At 35.1% G+C, this 22,854-nt stretch overlaps 1 protein-coding gene across 2 annotated transcripts in view; it reads left to right on the plus strand.

Annotated features, from left to right (window-relative positions):
- The window catches only part of MINDY2 (MINDY lysine 48 deubiquitinase 2), an 84,922-nt gene extending 63,265 nt beyond the window's left edge, over positions 1-21,657 (plus strand). For both annotated transcript variants that reach the window (XM_039230641.1, XM_039230642.1), the window contains 3 exons: positions 9,721-9,894; positions 12,831-13,028; positions 16,878-21,657. In XM_039230641.1, the coding sequence (XP_039086572.1) occupies positions 9,721-9,894; positions 12,831-13,028; positions 16,878-17,006 (501 nt within the window). In that variant the 3' untranslated portion in view covers positions 17,007-21,657. The remainder of the gene's footprint in view (positions 1-9,720; positions 9,895-12,830; positions 13,029-16,877) is intronic.
- Positions 21,658-22,854: the final 1,197 nt, after the last annotated feature.

Below are 22,854 nucleotides of genomic sequence, written 5' to 3' on the forward strand. Positions count from 1 at the left end.
TTGGGGACGTTAAGTGGGTACAAGAAAGAATAGAAAAGCAAAGGAATTAAGGAACATCATTCTCTACTAAGATAACCCTGTTTATACAGAAGGAAAAAATTAGAACAACCATCTTGGTGGCCAGTCACTAAGGGAAATGCTTACTTTCCCTTGTTTACTCTAGTGACCACCAAACTGAAACAGTAACACTGGTCTTTTTTGCTTCTTATTATGAAAAACTGCAAAACTTAGAGAAAATGAATGAGACTAATTTAATGTGTGCCTATTATACTCATCACTTTAAACAGTTTTGACATTTACTGTTTTCACTTATTTTTGTATTTTATTTTTGTATTCAAGTTTCCCATTTATCCTTCAAATGGCTTTATAGATGGTTTGTTCAAACCAGGGTCTAATCAAGGAACATACATTTGATGAAGTAACTCTATTTTAATATGATGCAAATCTTTGTTTTCCAGGTATCTCATGAGTTTGTGAACATATATGTTTATGTCCCCTTATAATCCTCTCAGTCCTATTTCCTGTATTCCCATTAAACTATCTTTCTAATCCTGAGTGTCTGCAAATAAGATACTGCTTTACGTCTGGGAGAGTACCTAATGAGTACATTCTTTATAAGAATCTGAGACATTTTCCCCTCATTGACCCAATGGCTGATTAACTGATTTACAACAAAATCTATAACATTCTTTGGCTGTTGGTGTAGAGCTAGAAGCCCTAAAATAGAGTACTTAATATAAAGTTTAGGAAGGGTATTCTTCCCACATGGTATCCATTAGCTTGAGAAAGAAATAAGATATAAGATTGTGACCTTGTTCTATTAAACCTGTTCAGCATTAAAACTTTTATTCTCTACCACCAATTCCTGGGTTGTTAAGAGTTTCTGTAGTTCTTAATAAATTCAAGCCCCAGGGAGTCTGATCTAATAAGGATATAAGTAAGGAAAAATTATAAAGCTGCTTTTTCAAACAAGATATGGCTACTTCTAATACTACATTAGGTCTTCATGACATTTCACTTTTGAAGACCCCCTAGCTTTTAGGGTCATTTTATGCATTCATATTTAATGATCATTTCTCATCTTCCTACCCCTATGAACTCTTTGGAATATCTATAATATAAATATAGTTCATCTCACAGAATTCTAGATATACTTTCAACAAAAAATAAATTTAACATAGGGATAGAATCCTTTCTACTACAGACAAATGGTGTCTATAAATAGGAGTCTATAATAAATTATGGAATATTAAATTATTTAAATAAATGCCAGTAATTAATTGGTAATGTCATACATGTCTGTCACTCTGTTATTTGTGGGGCTTATTTTTATTGTGATTTACAGAAAGGATCTTTATGCTTTCTGATACCCATGTCACATCCTATGCCATTATCATCCCTGGACCAAGCCCTAAAAGGAGGAAGTCCATGTTGGCAGGGCAAAGGATTACCTAGGAAAGGTCATCTCCAGTTGTTTTATTGGTTGTACTATTTCTTTAGGAATTTACTAAACTCTAATTGATCTGTAAAAATCTTTTTTCATTTAAAGTCTTTGAAACTCTAGAGATATATGAGCTATGAACTTTTATTTGACCACAGAGGAGGTATATGTCTGTTTTAATGTCTCTAGTATTCATCCTTGTTCTGACTCCTCTTTAGGCACTGAATAGAGGCAGGGGCAAATTCTCTGTAAGGTTGGACTTTTTTGATGACTCTCTATAAAGCATTGAAGATTATAGTTATTTCTAAAACCTGTACCTTGACAAAGTATTCTCTCATTAGTAACTTTATGATTCCATCTTCATGACTATTAGGCCTTCTGCCATAGCAGAGTTACAATGGACGTGTTAGTCAAATAGATTTTTTTTTTCCCTGAATACTATCAACCAATCAACTTTACACTTCCCAACTATCTAACAGAGTATGATCTATGGTATTTATTGCATAACCTCTCATGACATTTTCCCTAACCATAGATATTAATTGACTTCCTGTTACTGGGAAGTCCTCTCTTATCATTCCTAGGTTTGTGATTTGCCATTACTAAACCATTATTAAACCTCTGCTGTTTCTTCCTATTGCTAGCTAGCAAAGTAATCAAGTGCAGCTCTTGTTAGTGATTTGTTGTAATAGCACTCTCCGTGAATCCTTCATTAAACTCTTCATCCCTCATCTGTCCATCAGGAACAAATAACATACACCCCCCAATTTCTGCTGTCACTTATGTTACCTTATTCTGTGTACTTCTAAAACTGGGCACATCGTCTTGGCAAATACATATTTTGAATACATGATCCTATGAAGATCTTTGCTTTTCATAGGCATAACTAGATTGGGATATGAAAGCAGCAGGAGGAGACCCACCCTAGTGAGAGAGCAGATGCTTTCAGTGCCATTCCTGTGGTTCCAAGTAGTAAGGTGACTTTTTTTATCCAGGCAAGAAATTTGAAAGTATAGGGGCACCTGGGTGGGTCAGTCGATTAAGCATCTGACTTCAGCTCAGGTCATGATCTCGCGGTTCGTGGGTTCAAGCCCCACATCGGGCTCTGTGCTGACTGCCAGCTCAGAGCCTGGAGCCTATTTCAGAGTCTGTGTCTTCCTCTCTCTCTGACCCTCCTCTGCTCACGCTCTCTCTCTCTCTCTCTCCTAGAAATAAATAAAAATATTTTTTAAAAAATTAAAAAAAAATTTGAAAGTATAAAAACCTCTTTCCTATAAACAAACCTTTGAGGGTCTGTTTTGCTTCTCATATTATCTATATGATCATAACTTTTGGATTCTTAAATATATATAATTAATTCTGTATCTAAGTTCTAGTTATTCCATTTTATTCTTAAGATCCTTCTCCATTCTGCTTGCTCTTGAGTGAGGTAAACTATTAATTCTTTGGCCCCTTTATAGATCACTTAGCTTCTAGTTCTTTGGTTTATATAATGACATCTGTGTAGCTCTTTCCCTATCATGACACCCTCTTGTATATGTGTGACTTGCTCTTAATCATCCCTTATCCCTGTCAGCCTTTATATCCATGTCTGTCATATTCATAACTGTTTCTTCTACCTCTTGGTTTTAATTACTGACATCTCTATGGAATATATTCAAAATGAGGGTTTTTGAGGTTGGCTTTTGTTTGTTTGCATTTTTACTTTACATTTAGGGATTAGAAGCAAAAAGTTTAGGAGGAGATACAGTTCTAAATAAGTGCTAAGGCCCTATTAAATAAACCTATTCTCTTTTCTCTTTGACTCAAACTATACTGGGATTTGTCTTTTTCCATAGAAGGCTACATTGAAGTAAAAATTCAATTAATTTGGTTTTCTTTTCTTTTTTTTAAAAAGTTTTAATGTTTTATTTCTGAGAGGGGGGGGGCAGTGTGAGCAGGGGAGGGTCAGAGAGAGAGGGAGACACAGAATCTGAAGCAGGCTCAAGGCTCTGAGATAGCTGTCAGCACAGAGCCCAACGCAGGGCTCGAACCCACGAACCATGAGATCGTGACTTGAGCTGAAGTTGGACGCTCAACCAACTGAGCCACTCAGGCACCCCTAATTTGGATTTCTTTTTAATTTAGCTGTTTAAAAAATTTGTAATGTTTATTTTTGAGAAAGAGAGACTGAGCACGAGCCAGGGAGGGACAGAGAGGGAAACACAGAATCTCAAGTAGCCTCCAACCTCTAAGCTGTCAGCATAGAGCCCGACATGGGGCTGGAACCTGTGAACTGCAAGATCATGACCTGAGCCAAAGTTGGACACTTAACCAACTGAGCCACCCAGGTGCCCCCAAATTTAGTTACTTTTAAAAGGTGGTTGATGTGGAAACTAATTTGACAATAAACTATTTGTAAAAAAAAAAAAAAAAAAAGTGGTTGATACATCAAAAATTGTCACATTAAAAAAATGTTTTAAGGGGGATTGAGTTGATGAATGTAGAAACAGACTAAGACAAGTGGTAGATTCTATAGTGCAGGCAGAGAGAGTCATCTTTTTCTCCTAAATAGGAGACAGGAAAAGGTGATAGCTACAGAAATTTTTAGATAGATTTAGGTGGTATAAATGAATTTAATATCTTATATTCAACTAGCATTATGTGCCTTGCATTGTGCTAAACACTTTCCATGTATTATCTCACTTCATTTTCACAGTTTCTGAGGAGTGGATATTACTCCCACTTTACAAGTGAACAAATAAGCTTAAAGGCACTTAAGTAACTTGCCCAATGCCATTCAGTTTGTAAGCATGTCCAATCTGACTTTTCAAGCCCACACTCAACAGCTCTGCCTTTCTGGATGGATAAGAAAACTTTTTGTAGATAGAAGAGATGCTTGTTAAGTAGAAGAAAAGTTCATCTTTCAATTTATAAAATATCTTAGAAATTTTCTCTATATCACTTCATAATAAAGAAAAGAATCGTCCAGAGACATTAAGTAATTTGAATCCAAGCTAATCAACCAAAAATATTTGGCAGTGCTTTCCTCCATATTTAAAGGCTGAAATTACATAATTTTTTAATACGTTTGACAAATTTTCTTCTATTTCATCAATTTATAAATTATGATGACATTGTCATGTATGTTATTAATACAAGTAAATCATAGTCTGTATAGAACTAATTTATCAAGGTATTTTAAATGTTTATTTATTTTTGAGAGAGAGAGAGAGGAGAGAGAATTAGAACAAGTGGGGAGGGGCCGAGAGAGAGAGGGAAACACAGAATCTGAAACAGGCTTTAGGCTCTAAACTGTCAGTGCAGAGCCCAACGCAAGCCTCGAACCCACGAACTGTGAGATCATGACCTGAGCCAAAGTTGGATGCTTAAATGACTGAGCCATCCAGGCACCTCTATCAGGGTATTTGAGGTAGAATAGTTTTTTATTCTGTCTTTGGTGATCCAATTGCTTAGTTTTCTTTGTTTGTTTGTTTATTTTTTTAAGTATACATCCAAATTAGTTAGCATAGAGTACAATAATTATTTCAGGAGTAGAATCCAGTAATTCATCCCCTACATGTAACACCCAGTGTTCTCATCCCGTATCCTCCTTAATGCCCCTTGCCCATTTAGCCCATCCCACACCCACAACCCCTCCAGCAACCCTCAGTTTGTTCTCTATATTTAAGAGTCTCTTATGTTTTGTCCCCCTCCCTGTTTTTATATTATTTTTGCTTCCTTTCCCTTATGTTCATCTGTTTAATATCTTAAATTTCACACACATGAGTGAAGTCATATGAGATTTGTCTTTTTCTGACTAATTTCACGTAACATATTACACTCTAGTTCCATCCACGTTATTGCAAATGGCAAGATTTCATTCTTTTTGATTGCTAATAACTCCACCGTCTATATATACCATATCTTCTTTATCCATTCATCTGTCGATGGACATTTGGGCTTTTTGCATACTTTGGCTATTGTCACCAATGCTGCCATAAACATTGGGGTGCATGTGCGCCTTAGAAACAGCACACCTGTATCCCTTGGATAAATACCTAGTAGTGCAATTGCACTATTTTTAACTTTTTTTTAACTTTTTGAGGAAACTCCATACTGTTCTCCAGAGTCCAATTATCTAGTTTTTAATAAAATTATAAAAAGTATCTAATGTCATTTCTTTATTGTTACCATATAATAAAGGATTTATACATTAATACCTAATTTAAGAATTTAATCGCTTCTCGGCCTTCTGGCTAAGATCAAGTGTGATACCTAATTAGAATTTAATATATGCATCTTGTATTCATTATTTTTTCCTTTAATAATGATATATTTATTGAGCAGTGTTCCCATGATAGACATGAGCCTTTTAAGTGTTTATTTTTTTAGAGACAGACAGAGAACGCCAGCAGGGGAAGGGCAGAAAGCGAGAGGGAGAGAGAGAATCCCAACTCTGACAGCACAGAGTTAGATGCAGGGCTCTAACTCATGAACCATGAGATCATGACCTGAGCCTAAATGAAGAGTCAGACGCTTAATTGACTAAGCCACCCAGGTGCCCCTTTATTTGTTATTTTTTTAAAAATTAGTATTTAGAGACTGGTGAGTAAGATTGTGAAGAAGATTCAAGGTTTAGAAAAGAATGCTTTGACTAGATAAAGAAGCAAAAGTGCTAGGGTATAAAAACAAGAAATATTCTTGATGGTAATTTAATTGTACACTCTCAGGAACAAATGGGCCTAAACTATTCAGTAGTATATTAATACATACTTTCCTATTCTACAATGCAGTTATATAAAGGCACTGTTGAGTAACAACCAGCATTGTTGACAGTGGACTAGTCACAGACTTTTTTGATAAATGTCAAGATCTAAGAGAGGAAGAAATTGAGGCTTTGAGGCTGATGGTCCATGAGAAGACAGGTCATCTGTTTCAAGAAACGGACACCATTTTAGTTAAGCTTACAAATATTCATATACTATGAATGGTAATGGCTTTCAACAAACCCTCCCAGAATTTACCCACTTTTTAAATGTTTATTTTTGAGAGAGACAGAGAATGGGGGAGGGTAGAGAGAGAGGAGTACGAAGAATCTGAAGCAGACTCTGTGCTGACAGCAGAGAACCCGATGTGGAGCTCGAACTCATGAACTGTGAGACTATGACCTGGGCTAAAGTTGGACGCTTAACTGACTTTTTTTAAGTTTATTTATTTTTTTGAGAGAGAGAAAGAGCATGAGCAGGTGGCGGGGGGAGGGTAGTGGCAGAGAGAAGGTGAATGAATCTAAAGCAGGTTCCATGCTGTTGGCACAGAGCCCAGTATGGGGCTCAGTCCCATGAACCATGAGATCATGACCTGAGCAAAAATCAAGAGTTGGATGCTTAACCACCTGAGCCACCCAGGTGCCTCTAGAATTTACCCATCTTAAAGTGTCATTCGGAGAGTAAGACTGTGGTTTCTTTCCTAGTTAGTAGCCATTCTAATATATGATTTACATAAAATAAATTGTAAAACCTCAATATTGTATAATATAATGATATGTTAAAATGCACCGTGACAAGTATAGGTATAGAAGGGTCAGATTTATTCAGTAGTGGAATATTGGCTGGAAAGAACTTTTAGGTTTTCTCCTAAGTTATTTTCTCTTAAATTATTTTAGGACAAAGTAGACCCTGACTGGGCATTAAAAATATATTAAGTAATGAGGATGCAAGGATGAATAAAACGTGGCTCTGGTCCTCAAGGAGCTTGAAATACATTAAGACAGAGAAGTGAATAGGCACAAAATTACAATTCAATGTGTAAAGTGCTATGATAGTGGTAAGTGCAGGATTCTATGGAATCACATAAAAGGGGTACCTAATACAAAGTAAGGAGAGATCATTGCTTTCCATGATAAGAATCCTCAAGCACTTAGTACTGAGCCTATGGTAGGTCTTCAAATATTTGATGAATTGGAACCTACTTGATTTAAAAAAAAATTAGCCTGGACTTAATTTTTTGCTTAAAGCAAAGTCTTTAAACTTTTTATGCCAAAATGTTTTTCTTTATGATTAGTTTTCTTTCTTTCTTTCCCTTTCTTTCTTTCTTTCTTTTACAAATAGTTTCTTGTCAAGTTGTTGTCTTTATGATTAGTTTTCATGTTGATACAGTAATTTCAGTGACCATATAAATTAATCAGTATCTAGAGCTAACTTTTGGATGTAACTAGTAGCAGACAACAGGATGGATTTCATATTTTAGGAACAGCTGTGCTGCACAGAGCTGGACACATAGTAAATGTTCAAAAATAATTAGTTTTCTTAAAGCTTCAGAGTTTATTTAATGATTTCTTGTCATTGCAAATCACAAGATCTCATTCTTTTTTATGGCTCAGTAATATTCTATTATATATGTATATAGCACAACTTCTCTATCCATTCACCAGTAGATGGCTATTTGGGCTCCCTCCATAATTGGGCTATTGATAATGCTGCTGTAAACTTCGAGGTGCATGTATCCCTTTGAATCAGTATTTTTGTATCCTTTGAGTAAATACCTAGAAGTGCAATTGCTGGATTATAGGATAGTTCTATTTTTAACTTTTTGAGGAACCTCCATCCTGTTTTCAAACCTCCATCCTGTTTTCCAGAGTGACTGCACCAGTTTGCATTCCTATGAACAGTGTAAAAGGGTTCCCCTTTCTCTACATCCTTGCCAACACCTGTTGTCTCCTGGGTTGTTAATTTTAGCATTCTGACAAGTGTGAGGTGGTACCTCATTGTGGTTTTGATTTGTATTTCCCTGATGATGAGTGATGTTGAGCATCTTCTCATGTGTCCGTTAGCCATCTGGATGTCTTTGGGAAAATGTCTATTCATGTCTTCTCATTTTTTAACCAGATTATTTATCGGGGGGGGGGGGTATAGAGTTGTATAAGTTCTGTATATATTTGGGACACTAACCCTTTGTCTGACATGTCATTTGCAAATACCTTCTCCCATTCTGTCAGTTGCCTTTTAGTTTTGTTGATTGTTTTCTTCGGTGTATAGACGCTTTTTATCTTGATGAAGTCCCAATTATTTGTCTTTGCTTTTTTTTACCTTGTGTTAGGAAACATATCTAGTAAGAAATTGCTATGGCCTGATGTCAAAGAAGTTACTGCCTGTGTTCTCTAGGATTTTGATGGTTTCTTGTCTCACATTTAAGTCTTTCATCCATCTTGAATTTATTTTTGTGTATGGTGTAAGAGAGTGGCCAGTTTCATTCTTTTGCATGTTGTTATTCAGTTTTCCCAACACCATTTGTTGAAGAGATTGTCTTTTTTCCATTGGATATTCTTTCCTGCTTTGTTGAAGATGAATTGACCATATAGTTGTGGATCTATTCAGTGATTTCTCTAACCCTACCACCAAACTGTCTAAAGGAATTTCTTATTCTTAATTTCCAAGATTAATTGTGATGAAAGAACATGAAAAGCATGAATCTTGTGCAATAATAAATACTATATTAACCGGTGGGAAACCTGAGCAAGTAAAATGAAAGCCATATCCTTGGCAGATCTGAAGAAAAAATAGCTTATAAATTTATACTAGGGACACTTTGCATATGATTGGACTTAGAACTAATGCATATGAAAAATTAGAGGGCAGTACTAAATTCTGTGGTAGTGACTATAAATACAAATGAATTCATTAATTGATGCAATAAATTTAGGCTTCAACTTTATAATGCACCCTACTCTAGGCCCAGAGATAGAGAGATTTAAAAATATAGTCTGGAAATGATGCGGGGAAACACAATCCTGGCACAATGTGATTCAGTGCTGTAATAGAAATAAGTACCAAGTACTGTTGGTATACAAAAGAAGAGCAGCTAATGGTGCAGAAAAAGATAAAATTAGTATGGATTAGGTTAGTTACAGGCTTAATTTTTTTAATAAGCAGGCAATGTGATATCATTTTGTTGCGACTGTAATATTTGTTACCTGATAGGTTTTTAAGGAACTTGTAGATTTTATTTCTGTTATATAAAATGAGATTATACACCCCCAAAGTCTATTTATAAGTCGTGTGGTAGTTGAATCTGCCAGCAGCTTCCCAATTGTCCTTATACTATAGTATGCCAATTATGAACTATATTCAAACCCAGATAGATTTAATTCACTGAACAAATAAGGTATCTACTGTGTCTGCTATTTATTGTATCTAACTACCAGGAATTGTTAATATGCTTTAAACATACAAGTGATAAAATTTCCCTTAAATATTAACTAGTTTTGATCAATTTAACAGTCTTTTTTCTTTCTTATTAAGGGTCTACTGTATTTGCTGGTAACAGACCAGGGGTTTCTTACAGAAGAAAAAGTTGTTTGGGAAAGCCTACACAATGTGGATGGTGATGGAAATTTCTGCGACTCAGAATTTCATCTGCGGCCTCCTTCAGATCCTGAAACCGTATACAGAGGACAACAGGATCAGATAGATCAGGTAGATTTGCTTTCTTTTCCTATCATTTAAAATGTTCATTCCTGGGGCGCCTGGGTGGCTTAGTCGGTTGAGCGTCCGACTTTCGCTTGGGTCATGATCTCGCGGTTCGTGGGTTCGAGCCCAGCGTCGGGCTCTGTGCTGACTGCCAGCTCAGAGCCTGGAGCCTGTTTCAGTCTGTGACTCCCTCTCTCTCTGACCCTCCCCTGCTCACACTGTCTCTCTCTCTCTCCTAGAAATAAATAAAAAATAAATAAATAAATAAAATGTTCATTCCTTTTGGGGCATCTGGGTAGCTCAGTCGGTTAAGCATCCAACTTTTGGTTTCAGCTCAGGTCATGATCTCCCAACTTCATGGGTTTGAGCCCTTCATCAGGCTCTGCGCTAGTAGTGCAGAGCCTGATTGGGATTCTCTCTCTCCTCTCTCTGCCCCTTTTCCACTCACGCTATCTCTGTCTCTCTCTCAAAAAATAAACTTAAAAAAATTAAAATGCTCCTTTCAAATGTGAAATCAGTTATCCAAAACTTTTGAACTAAAGCTTTATTCATTTATATGCTTGTGAAATTTTCCCCTCGTTTTCTAAATCAGTAAATGATCATTTTACATGTTGTATGTTGATTATACACTTTGGTTCAGAAGGCCACATTATATTAAACTGTGAAGGTCATGGTACAGAGTTTGAATTTTATTTTAATTGCAGTAGGGAAGATATGGCAAGTGTTAAACATGGAAGTGAGATAAGCTACCTTTTTTAAAGGCTGCTATGTGAAGCATGCATAGGAACGACACAGGTATAAGCAGAGACTAGCAATTCAAGCAAGAGGTGATGATGGCTGAGCCCTGGTGCTAGAGATGAGCTGAGCACAGATTTGAGATTTTGGCTAGTCAGAAAAAGTAGAAAAAAAGAGTGTTGAAGATAGCATGCAGTGGGTAAAAAGTAAAACTTCTAAGCCTTAGAGTCCAAGGTAATCAGACATTTACAGCAAGTGCTGCTCAAGTAAGTAGAATTCTCATTTAGAACTGAGGTAGATGAGATCTTTGCCTGCTATAGGTGGGCAGTGTTGGAGCCACAGAGTGTTTACCACTGGAAGTATAACAGTGATGTGGCCTCTTCCCTGACTGAGGCAGAAATATGGTCATGTTGAACATTTGGCACATGTTTCTAATGCTGATAATAATTTACGTAGATAAGATAGACTGTTCATTTAGCCAATAATCATTGAGCAGTTGTATTCCTGTTACTGGTAACAAGCTCCTGGGGACTCACAGATAAATCAAGTAGCACTTTCCTCACAGTTCTGTAGTCTAACAGAGAGGCAGATATTTGAGCAACTAATAATTATATGTCAGACTCTGTAATGGCAGTTTGAATAGTAAGCTATAAATGCACAGAAGATTACTTGATTCAAAGATGCTAATCTTTCTAGGACTTTTGGAAGTTAAGTATCCAAATAGCTATAATAATCAACATGCATACTTTCCTTCAGAAACTTTATCAGGGTATTTAAAATATATATATATATTACTTGAGAAATGTGCATGATTTTTCTAACACTGTATGTAAAAAATACCAGATATTCATGCTAGATAGTGCAAAGTCTTCACAGACAATGGACCTTTTAGATATCTTCTGTGGGTGGTTAAAATTCTCTTATTTTGAGGATAGATTGGGGGAGATGCACAGTGTAGTCAAGTTTCATTCAGTACTAATTCTCAATGAACGTGGGTGTTAAGTTAGATTATACAACTTTTTTTTTAAGTTTACTCATTTATTATTTCTGAGAGAGAGGGAATGCATGTGCACAAGCTGGGGAGGGACAGAGAAAGAGGGAGGGAGACACAAAATCTGAAGCAGGCTCCAGGCTCTGAGCTGTCAGCAGAGTCGAACTTGGGGCTTAAACTCAAAAACCGTGAGATCATGACTTGAGCTGAAGTTGGGCACTTAACCACCTAAGCCACCCAGGCACTCCATATTATACAACTTTCAACCGAAGATGCATCACTTGTTCTCAGAGGAGATAATTTGGGTGTATGGGAGGAGGGAGGAAGAGGTGTTTACGTAACTGAATATGACTGTATGTTGGACAACTATGTTGGCTTTAAAAATCATGTTTTGGAAGACCATTTAATAAATGATTTGGGGGAAATTCTTATTTAAAAAAATAAGACTCTTTTTGACATTAAATGTGGGTTGGAAGATGTATTTGAGTTTGTGTGTGAATGTAGAAAAAGCTAGGTGGATATAGATCAATTGTTAATAATAATAGTTATCCTTGCATAATGATATGGTAATTTTAACTTCTTATTTATCCTTTTTTATTTTATGTCAATTTTCTGCAGATGTGTTTCTTTCATAAATAGGGCAAGGTTTATTTTATTTTTGTTTGTTAAATTAAAGTAGGCTCTGTGCCCAACGTCAGGCTTGAACTCACAACCCCAAGATTAAGAGTTGCATGGTCTATAGACAGAGCCAGCCAGGCACCCCTAGGGGGAGTTTTGCGAATTTTTTTAAATTTCTTTTTGGGTTTTAGGGAGTTGTTTTGCTTTTTGTAACTTAAGTAGGCTTCACACCCAGTGCTGGGCTTGAACTCATGACCCGTGATCAAGACTTAGCCAAGATCAAGAGTTGGACGCTTAACCCACTGAGCTACCCAGGCACTCCTAGGGGAGTTGTTTTTAAAGCTTTCTTGAATGACTTCTATACTACTTCTAGAAATAATTTTAAATGAATTCCAAGAATATTTTGAACAATGGCAGCATCACTGAAATTATAGCTCTCAAACAGAAATACTTAGATAACTTTGATTTTTATATTTAAGCTTTGGTGTGGTTTTTAAAAGCCTTTCTCATAGTTTTCTAGGTGCAACCTCTGCATTTACACTCATCAGTTCTTGAGTAAAATCTCATAGCTAAAGAGGGTTAAAATTTGACTTCTTAGGACTATCTTATGGCATTATCTCTACAACAAGAACAGCAGAGCCAAGAGATCAACTGGGAACAAATACCCGAAGGAATCAGTGATTTGGAACTAGCAAAGAAACTCCAAGAAGAAGAGGATAGACGGGCTTCTCAATATTATCAGGAACAGGAACAAGCAGCAGCAGTAGTTGCTGCTTCTGCTTCTTCACAGGCCCAGGTAAAAGCCAGGATTCGTGTAGAGATAAGTATTTTTAAATTAGGTATTAACTCTTCAATTACCTTAGCATTTTAACACTCGTGGATTTTATGGTATTGTCCTAAGTTTGTGTTGATCTTAATCTCCTTCTCATTTAGTGAAATTATTTTTCCTGAGATTCTGAGGACAAGGTTTTTCAGTTAAAAAATTTAATTCCAGTAGAGTTAACCTAGTGTTCTATTAGTTTCAGGTGTACAGGTCGGTGATTTAACAATTCTATACATTATTCAGTGCTCATCGAGTTAAGTGTTCTTTTAATCCCCTTCACCTATTTCCCCCACCCCCTCTCCTCTGAGAAGCATCTTTTTGTTCTCTGTGGTTAAGGGTCTGTTTTGTTTTGTCTTTTTTCCCCCTTTGTTCACTTGTTTTGTTGCTTAAATTCCTTGTATGAGTGAAATCATATGGTATTTTTCTTTCTCTGACTTATTTCATTAGTATTACACTCTCTAGCACCACCCATATTATTATAAATGGCAAGATTCATTTTTGTTAAATGTTTATTTTTGAGAGAGAGAGGATGAGCGGGGAAGGGACAGAGAGGGAGAGACACAGAATCCAAAGGAGGTTCCAGGCTCTGAGCTGTCAGCACAGAGTCCAATGTGGGGCTTGAACCTACTAACCATGAGATCATGACCTGAGCCGACGCTGGATGCTTAAGCAACTGAGCCACCCAGGGGCCCCAGTATTTCATTATTTTAATGTTTTTATTTTTGAGACACAGAGGACAAGCTGGGGAGGGGCAGAGAGAGGGAGACACGGATCCAAAGCAGGTCCCAGGCTCTGAGCTGTCAGCACAGAGTCTGATGTGGGACTTGAACTTGTGAACTGCGAGATCATGACCTGGGCTGAAGTCGAATGCTTAACCCACTCAGCCACCAGTAACCCCCATTTTTTTTAAATGGCTGAATAATATTCCATTGTATATCTACCACATTTTTTAAAATGTTTATATTTGAGAGAGAGAGAGAGAGAGACAGAGTGTGAGTGGGGGAGGAGCAGAGAGAAAGGGAGACACAGAATTCAAACCAGGCACCTCTAACAGCTAACAGCTCAGAGCCCAACACAGGGCTCAAACTCCTCCTGAGCCATGAGGTTGTTATCCGATCTGAAGTTGAATGCATAACCCAAGCGCCCCTACAGCACATTTTCTTTCTCCATTCATCTTTTGCTAGACACTTAGGTTGCTTCCATAATTTGGTTATTGTAAATAGTGCTGCAGTAAAGATAGGCATGCATATATCCGTTTGAATTAGTGTTTTGTATTCCTTGGGTTAATACCCCATAGTGTATTACTGGATCACAGGTTAGTTCTATTTTTAATTTTTTGAGGAACCTCCATACTGTTTTCTAGAGTGGCTGCACCAATTTTCATTCCCACCAACCATGCACAAAGGTTCCTTTTTCTCCACATCCTTGTAAACACTTGTTGTTTCTTGTTTTTTAATTTAGCCATTCTGACAGGTGTGAGATGGTATCTCATTGTGGCTTTGATTTGCATTACCTGATGATGAGTCGTCATCATCATCTTATCATGTGTCTGTTGACCTTATGTATATCTTTTTTGGAGAGATCTCTTCATGTCTTTGCCTATTTTTTTAATTGGATTATTTGGATTTTTTAGTGTTGAGTTATATAAGTTCTTTCTATATTTTGTATACTAACCCTTTATCAGATAATCACTTGCAAATATCTTTTCCCGTTGAGTAAGTTGTCTTTTAGTTTAGTTGATTGCTTCCTTTGCTTTGCAAAAGCTTTTTATTTTGATGTAGTCTGAATAGTTTATTTTTGCTTCTGTTTCCCTTGCCTCAGGAGACCTAGAAAGATGTTGTTATTGTGTATGTCAGAGAAATTACTGCCTGTGCTCTCTTCTAGTATTTTTATGGTTTCAGGTTTTGCATTTAGGTCCTTAATCCATTTTGAGTTTATTTTATGTATGGTGTAATAAAGTGGTCCAGTTTCATTCTTTTGCATGTAGTTGTCTAATTTTCCCAGCACCATTTGTTGAAGAGATTTTTTCTGTTACATATTCTTTCTTCCTTTGTCAAAGATTAGTTGACCATTTTAACTGTGGGTTTTTTCCTGGATTTTCTGTTCCATTCCATTGATGTTATGTGTCTGTTGTTGTGCCGGTATCATACTTTGTTGATTACTACAGCTTTGGTTTTTTTTAAGTTTTTTTTTTTAATGTTTTTATTTATTGTTGAGAGAGAGAGAGACCGCATGATCAGGAGAGGGTCAGAGAGCGAGAGGAAGACACAGAATCCAAAGACAGGCCCCAGGCTCTGAGCTATCAGCACAGAGCCTGATGCCGGGCTCGAACCCACGAACTGTGAGATCATGACCTGGGCTCAAGTCGGATGCTTAACCGACTGAGCCACCCAGGTGCCCCTGATTACTACAGCTTTGTAATATAATTTGAAGTCTAGAATTGTGATGCCTCCAGTTTTGTTCTTTTTCAAGATTGCTTTGGCTATTTGGTATCTTTTGTGGTTCCATACATATTTTAGGATTGTTTGTTCTAGTTCTGTGAAAAATGGTGTAGGTATTATGTGATAGGAATTCATTAAATCTGTAGATTGCTTTGGGTAGTATAGACATTTTAACCATATATATTTTACAATTAGTAAGCATGGAATGTCTTTCTGTTTCTTTGTGTCATCTTCAGTGTCTTTCATCAATGTTAAATAGTTTTCAGAGTATAGATCTTTCATCTCTTTGGTTTATTCCTAGGCATATTATTATTTTTGGTGCAACTGAATCAAATTTAAGTTCTTAATAGCTCCAAAGAATATAAACCAATTGGAAAAAAGCCTTTTGTAACAATTACAGGGCAGTATGAGGTACTACTGGTAAGAGGGTAGACTTCAGAGCCAGATAGACGTGGATTGCATTTCGTGCTTCTGTAACCCCTTAATAGGGGAACAGAGCCCTCCTATGTCTCTCAGCCTTATTTGGCTTATCTTGAAAATAAAAGATAATGCTTAACTCTTAGATTCCTGGTTAAGGACAAATAATGTTAGTACTTAACCCAGTGTATGACATGTACCAAGTATTCAGCAAAGGTTAGCATATTTTCACTTTTCACTCTTCCCAGTTAAATGTTTTTTAAGTACTGCAAATATGACTAATAAGTGGGTTCCTTTCTGTTAAATCTCATTTTATTAAATGAAAAAATATTTTCCTTCTTTTATGTTTAACTGTACTATGCCAGAACTGTGCCTCTGACTTGGGATACAAAGAAAATAAGATGCCCTTTAAGGTCTGATGAAATTTTAAACATAGAGGTCTGCATTAAACTAAGTGTTTCTATTTTTAGTTAAAATATTTACTACTCCAAGCTTAAAATTTAAAACCTACCATATTTTCACTAGCTTTTCACTAAAAACATCTTATTTCACAGAATACACTTATTTCACATTCAAAGTTCTCAGCATTTTTTTTCCCTCCTTGAAAATCTATTTATTATAATATTTATGAGGTCTTGGGGAACTTAGCTTACCAAAAGTTGTCAACTTCTTTAACATTTTCTAAACTTTAACAAATATTTCTTGAATTTGAGGCTTCAGGGGATATAATCCTCCATATTATTTACTGTTTGAAATTTCTTTTATTTCTAATAATTGATACCTTAATTAGATCTATGTAAAATTATAGAGGCAATTACTCAGATACCATGTAACATGACAAGTCTTTGTCCAAATAACTTTTCATTAGTGATTCCTTTCACTCTTAAGGTTTTTCTTTCTAGATAACTATGATTAAGCACTTTAGAAAGTTGAGGTAATTTCTTCCTGTTTATTTTTCTTAAAGCAAAGCCAGCCAGCACAAGCCTCTCCATCAAGTGGAAGACAATCTGGGAATGTTGAACGTAAACGAAAGGAACCTCGAGAAAAAGACAAAGAAAAAGAAAAGGACAAAAATAGCTGTGTCATTTTGTAACAAGTGGTGGGTTCTGTTGGATGCATCTATATGTCTTGAGAAACAAAACCACAGGAAGAAAGGAAGAAAAACCGATAAATACCGTCTGTGCCTGATTTCCCAATGGATTTTGTTCATGTTTTTCAGGGGAAAGGTTGTTACTTAGTTTCAATCAGACTTTTTCAAGTCACACAGTACACTTTTCGTGAGCTGGAGTTTCATGTTACAAGTTGGAAATGCTGTGTGGTATCATTCATGAAAAATACTGCACTTGTAGCCAAATAAGCAAATCACAGCAAATTTTGTGTCATAGTGACATTCATAACTCATATCAGTTAGTAAGCTATTTTATCTTCTGTTCTAACAATGAATGGAGGTAACTGATTTTGTCTGATTCCTTCCTGAAATCTAAACATTAGCACAATAGTTTCTGAAATTAATTTTTACAATGTTAAATTATTATCTAATCCAAGAGAAACCAGGGGGTTAATATAGTGATATAAAAAGAAAACACACACACACACACACACACACACACACACACACACAAACAAGAAACAAACCAAGACAAACAATAACAGAAATAAATAACCTTTAATCCTGTATTGGACTAGTTCAGCCCTTGAACAGCTTTACCTTTCTTTAGGAATGTACATTTTAGACACTATGTTGAGAACTGATAATGGAGGTTGGGTTTAATTTAGATAGAAAAAATAATTTGTATTTCTTTTCCAATAGCAAAAAAATTACATAACACTAATACTCATATTCTATCAAATCAGATATTAATGACTTTGTAGTGTTGTGAAATTTTGAGGAATTTTGAAATCTTTAATATAGGTAACTTGTACTACAGTTACTATTTATTGAAAGTGCGATAACTGAGTATAAGAAGGAAACCACAGTGGATGCTAGGCCTTGTAAATACAGGAATATAGAAAAGCAGATAGTTCAGATGTCTACCTTTTTCTAGAATTACCTTGAACCTTAAAATTTAAATCATGTTTATTTGCTAGAAAATTAAGTATACTTATTAAAGCCAACAAAAAAGCACATTTCTGAAAGGAAGTTAGAGATATAATCTCTGAGTTTAGTCAAAATGCATTAATAAAAATGTGTTTGAAAATAGGTAAGAATTGGGAGGAATTTATGTAAAAGCAATCAGACTTTTTTAACTTATGGGAACCAAATAGACCTATAACATCTTGTAGTGTTTATAGGATTCAGAAAGAATATTTATTGAACTTTATTATGAGGCAACACATATTTTCCTGTATTTCTACTATCCTTAATAGTCCTTTTTATATATGCTTTATATTTAAAAGTTTGATTTAATCATTTTTGAAAAGACTGTTGCTGCTGCAAGTAGTTCTGTGATTTACATTCTAAGCCTCAGTAAATTTAAGAGCATCTTTATCTAACCTGAGCATCCACTTGGAGAATGTTTTTTGTGGTCTGGGGTGACAATAGACTACAAAAAAAGTGGTCTAGAGTTCTTAAGCTATGTCCTTAACATTCTCCATGATCCAGGACTATTTATAGGATGAGTCTGTATGTAAAAATAAAAAGTAAAGTCTTATTTATGGAAGGAATTATTCTAAGGGAAAAATCCAGGGTCAAACTATATCTTTTATGTCATGTCCTTCTGTATTGCATGTCTGGTTATGTTATATAACATTTGTTAGTCCTTCAGATTTCCTATACTAGCATGATAAATCATCAAAGAACCTGTTTGAGGTATAACACTTTGATACAAAATATTTGGTGAGTCTCTCATTAATAACCTAAAATATGTGTACGTTAGTGAAGTAATCAAATTACTACAGAATTCTCCCTTGGCTCAAGCAACTTGAAGTTTACTCTTGATATCACTCTGTTGGTGGAGGAGGAACCTAAACCTTATGGTTTGTTTTTCCTAGAACAGATAGTAGTGACAGAGCATTATATTTTAATAAGAAAAAACAAAACGGTAAATCCTGAGAAATTTTAAAAAGCATATTTGAGGCGTATTTTTCCATAATTATATACTTATCTATTTATTACCCTTGAAAGATATATGTGTAAAAGTTATTCCTCTGTTATTTGTTACTATCTTCTTAATTTATTCCAAAGATATTACTGCCATTCTGCATTCCCTCTGGAAGGAAAAAAAAAAAAAAAAACAAAACTCAAAACCAGCAGTGCTGCTATCAGATAAGTAGATGTCAATGTATACTTAGAAAAAATAACTAAAAAATGTAATGTGTTTGTTAATTCAACCTTTTTTCTATGTAATATTTCAAGTCAGACTTTCTTACATTCCTGGAATTCAGTTTGATATACCAAGAGTAATACTGATAAAATGTTTGCTTTGATTATTATGAGGAAAAAATTAAATGTTCAATTCTATTAAAACAAACTTCTTGGGAGATACTGGTTTCCCATCCTTGAAGGTTAGAGCTATTGTGTCTTTATATTCTTAAGTTTTGCTCAAGGCAACAAATTGCATATTCAGACATTTCATTGCTGGTTTTGGTATATTGGAATTTGAGAGTGGTATATTAAAGTCTTTCCTTCGCAATATTTTGTAGTACTTGAAAATTGTTACATTAACTGCTAGCAGAAGTTAGAACTTAAACATTTTTGTTTTTAATATTTATAGACTAGATTAGGGACACATTTGCATCAACCAATCACTATTAGAGCTAGCAAAAGAGACACGAATGAATGGATATGGTCACTGCACTTTCTTGTACTTTCAAAAGCTATTTCATAAGTTTAGTTACCAGTCTTTATTAGCAATATGAAAACTTCTCATTTGTAACCCCACTGAATCAACAATGCTGTGATTTATGATAGGTTTCAACGCTTAAAAGTACGTGTGTGTGCGCGCGTACGTGTGTGTGTGTGTTTGAAGCAAGGATCCATAACTTCTATTATCTAAGGAATCTGGGAACTTTCCCTCAAATTTTACCATTTGAGAATACACACACACACACACACATACCCTAAGCAGTTTGAGGCAGCTAAAATTGGCATTGGCTGTTTCTATAATGTGCTGGTCCAGTGTGCTTAAGTGAAGTAACTTCTTCCATGTTTCAGGGTGTCTGTCAGCTTACCAGTTGAATGAGGTGTAGATTTAAGTTCAGGATTATGTTGTACAATATATTTTGTTTTAGTGTCCCATATTTCTAGTATTTGACTACTTATCCCATATTATGTTTCAGATTCTTCCTCATACTTCTTGATCTTAGCTTAATTAAGCAAGTTATTATTGGAGATTAGTTGTCTGAACCCAACATTAACCATTTTGTACTTGCATAAAACCTTAACACTTTGTTTTTATTGAAACACCAGTGCAGGTCATTAAGAAAGATCTTGAGAGAAAAGAGGATTAGAAGTCAAATAGATATTTAAGGAAAGAATTGTAATCCTTATATTAATGTTGGCATATTAAGTTGATATTTATAAAGTCCTACTGGAGAAATATATTCAAGGCAAGAATTTCCAGAACTATCCTCAAACTCATTTATTTAAAAAAAAATTGCTTTGAAGCAAAAAAGAAAAAAAAGCAAAATGATTACATTTCACTTAATTTCCTATTAAATATACCAGTTATTTTAAAATATGGTAGAAAACTTACAGGCTTTGTCTATCATACAATACTTGGGCATACAACTTAAACTGTAATTGTAAATTTACTAATGTTTGATAAAATAACATGGAGGCCATTAAAGATAGTACATAACTTGTATTTTAAGGAACTGGAAATGTGGAATTTTGAACTGTTTTATGTCTAAAAATCTGGCTTTTATCTTTTCATGGACAAATTTTCTATGCCTCAATTTAAATATGTAAAGGATGTTCATTTTTTCAGAGCTTTACACTCCTGAATAAAGGACAATAGTGTAAGCTCAGAGTATTACTTAAATAATCATAAATATTAAAGTTTTTGTTCTTGAGTGTGCAGGTCTTTTTCCCAATGACAATATTTCTTAAAGTCTAGTTTTCTTTAATGCTGTTAAAATTTGTAAAATTGCCTTATCTTTGAGTATGGCATTATCTCTTCCCAAAATGTATTCTGCGGTTGCTTTTGTGTTCTATGGACTATAGGATCAAAATCAAGAGAATTTGGGGAGTATAAAAAGCATTAAAAGTCTATTTTTTCCAGCATCTTTCATGTATCTAAATATTTAGATTCTCTCTGCCTTTTTTCCATGTTACAAAGTACATTGCTATCAGGTCGCTAATACATACAAGTAAACTTTTGTGCATGGATGAATTCTTAGGTTCTCTGGGAATATAGTGGTGTTTTATTTATTTTTTTTAAATAATATTATAGCTACTGAGAAAATCTTATGCAGAATCAAGGGTACTTTTCTCAGGTGACACTTTAAAACAAAAAGTTTAAGATCAAAGTCTTGTTAGCCAAACAGATTACAAAAGAGATAATGTAGCCTGAGGGACAGATTGCAGGACCCTAATAATTTTAACTTCTTTTGAAGACTTATCTTAATTTTAATTCATGCATGTCTCTTACTTAATCCCAGTGTCTCTGCTGTTAGAAATTAGAGTTTTATACATTGTGCTATGCATATGTATTTTTACATAAAGTATTCTAATTTCTAATTTCACTTTTCTGATCTAAAAACGTTAAATTTTAAAAATTGGGTAAAAGTTTTCCAACTATTGATTCAAGTTCGGGTTTGTCCTTTTGTCCTGAGATTTAGACTTCTCTGTCTATAACAGTATTTTTTAGAACATGGTACTATCCCAGATAAGGTGTTGAAATACCATGGCAGAAATAAAAACCCTAAACTCTAAATCACAGTAGACTTAAAAGACTAAAAGTTCTCTTATTATTCTTCAATGCCTCTATTTATCTGGTATTTTCATTTTAAGAATTTAAGAATTTTTTCAAATCACTTAATAATTTGTCATTACTTTTAAAAATTTTATATCCACATTCACTACAATATCTTGCTTTGAGAGGCAGAGATGTCTCCTAGATGAGAAGATATACAAAGCAGAATTCTTCTGATAGTGATGCTGGCTTCTTTGGTAGTAGTTACAGCTTTAAACAGGAAGTCAGGAAACACAAATGCCCATTTCAGTTCCCACGTCAATAACCTGTCCAAATGGGCATTATAACTAAAATACCCGACAGAGTGGTTCTAACTAATAGAATATATTTAAACACTAAGATTGGTATTTAATCTTTGAAGATCTGTCTGATGTGTCTCAATTTTGTCAGTTTTTATTCCTATTCACATCTTAGTTGTATGAAGTAATCATTATTTTCCAGAGTACAGTAGATATCATAGTTCTACAGATTTTTAAAGATAAGGATTTGAAAAACTTCCAATGGTTTCTGTTAAAAGGCAATTTTCCTCAATAAAACGACAACTACTGTTTTCACAGATCCATACATCACAATTAGGACAATATCATAGAAGACTGACGTATGATTGCTACACAGCAGTCAGCAAAAGGGATAACCGGATAATCTTCACTTACGAAACTTCCGAGGTACCTGAAAGTCATTTCCTAAAGTTAGCGCATGTGAGTCATTTTCCTTGAATTGTGCAGAATAATTGGAAGTGGCACATATTTTGGGGAATAGCAAGTGAAATGTTACAATGATTGCAGAGCAAGTGATTCTGAAATGTAGCAAGAAGAAACAAGTTTTCTTCCTCCACTTTACTGTCCAACTCTTTGGGTCAGGAAGTTGCTATGACATATAGATCTCTTTGTGCTAGGCCAAGATCGGCCAGTTGAAGTAGAGTTCTCAAAAAGTTTAAATATCTAGATTGTGTATGAGCACCTATTCTTTTCTCCTTTTCTTTACTATTGTAATGCCCTTTCTACTTCTGAAACAATTCATCCATTT

The sequence above is a fragment of the Hyaena hyaena genome, unplaced genomic scaffold, assembly GCF_003009895.1.
Source record: "Hyaena hyaena isolate Hyena2069 unplaced genomic scaffold, ASM300989v1 scaffold_49, whole genome shotgun sequence".
NCBI lineage: Eukaryota > Metazoa > Chordata > Mammalia > Carnivora > Hyaenidae > Hyaena > Hyaena hyaena.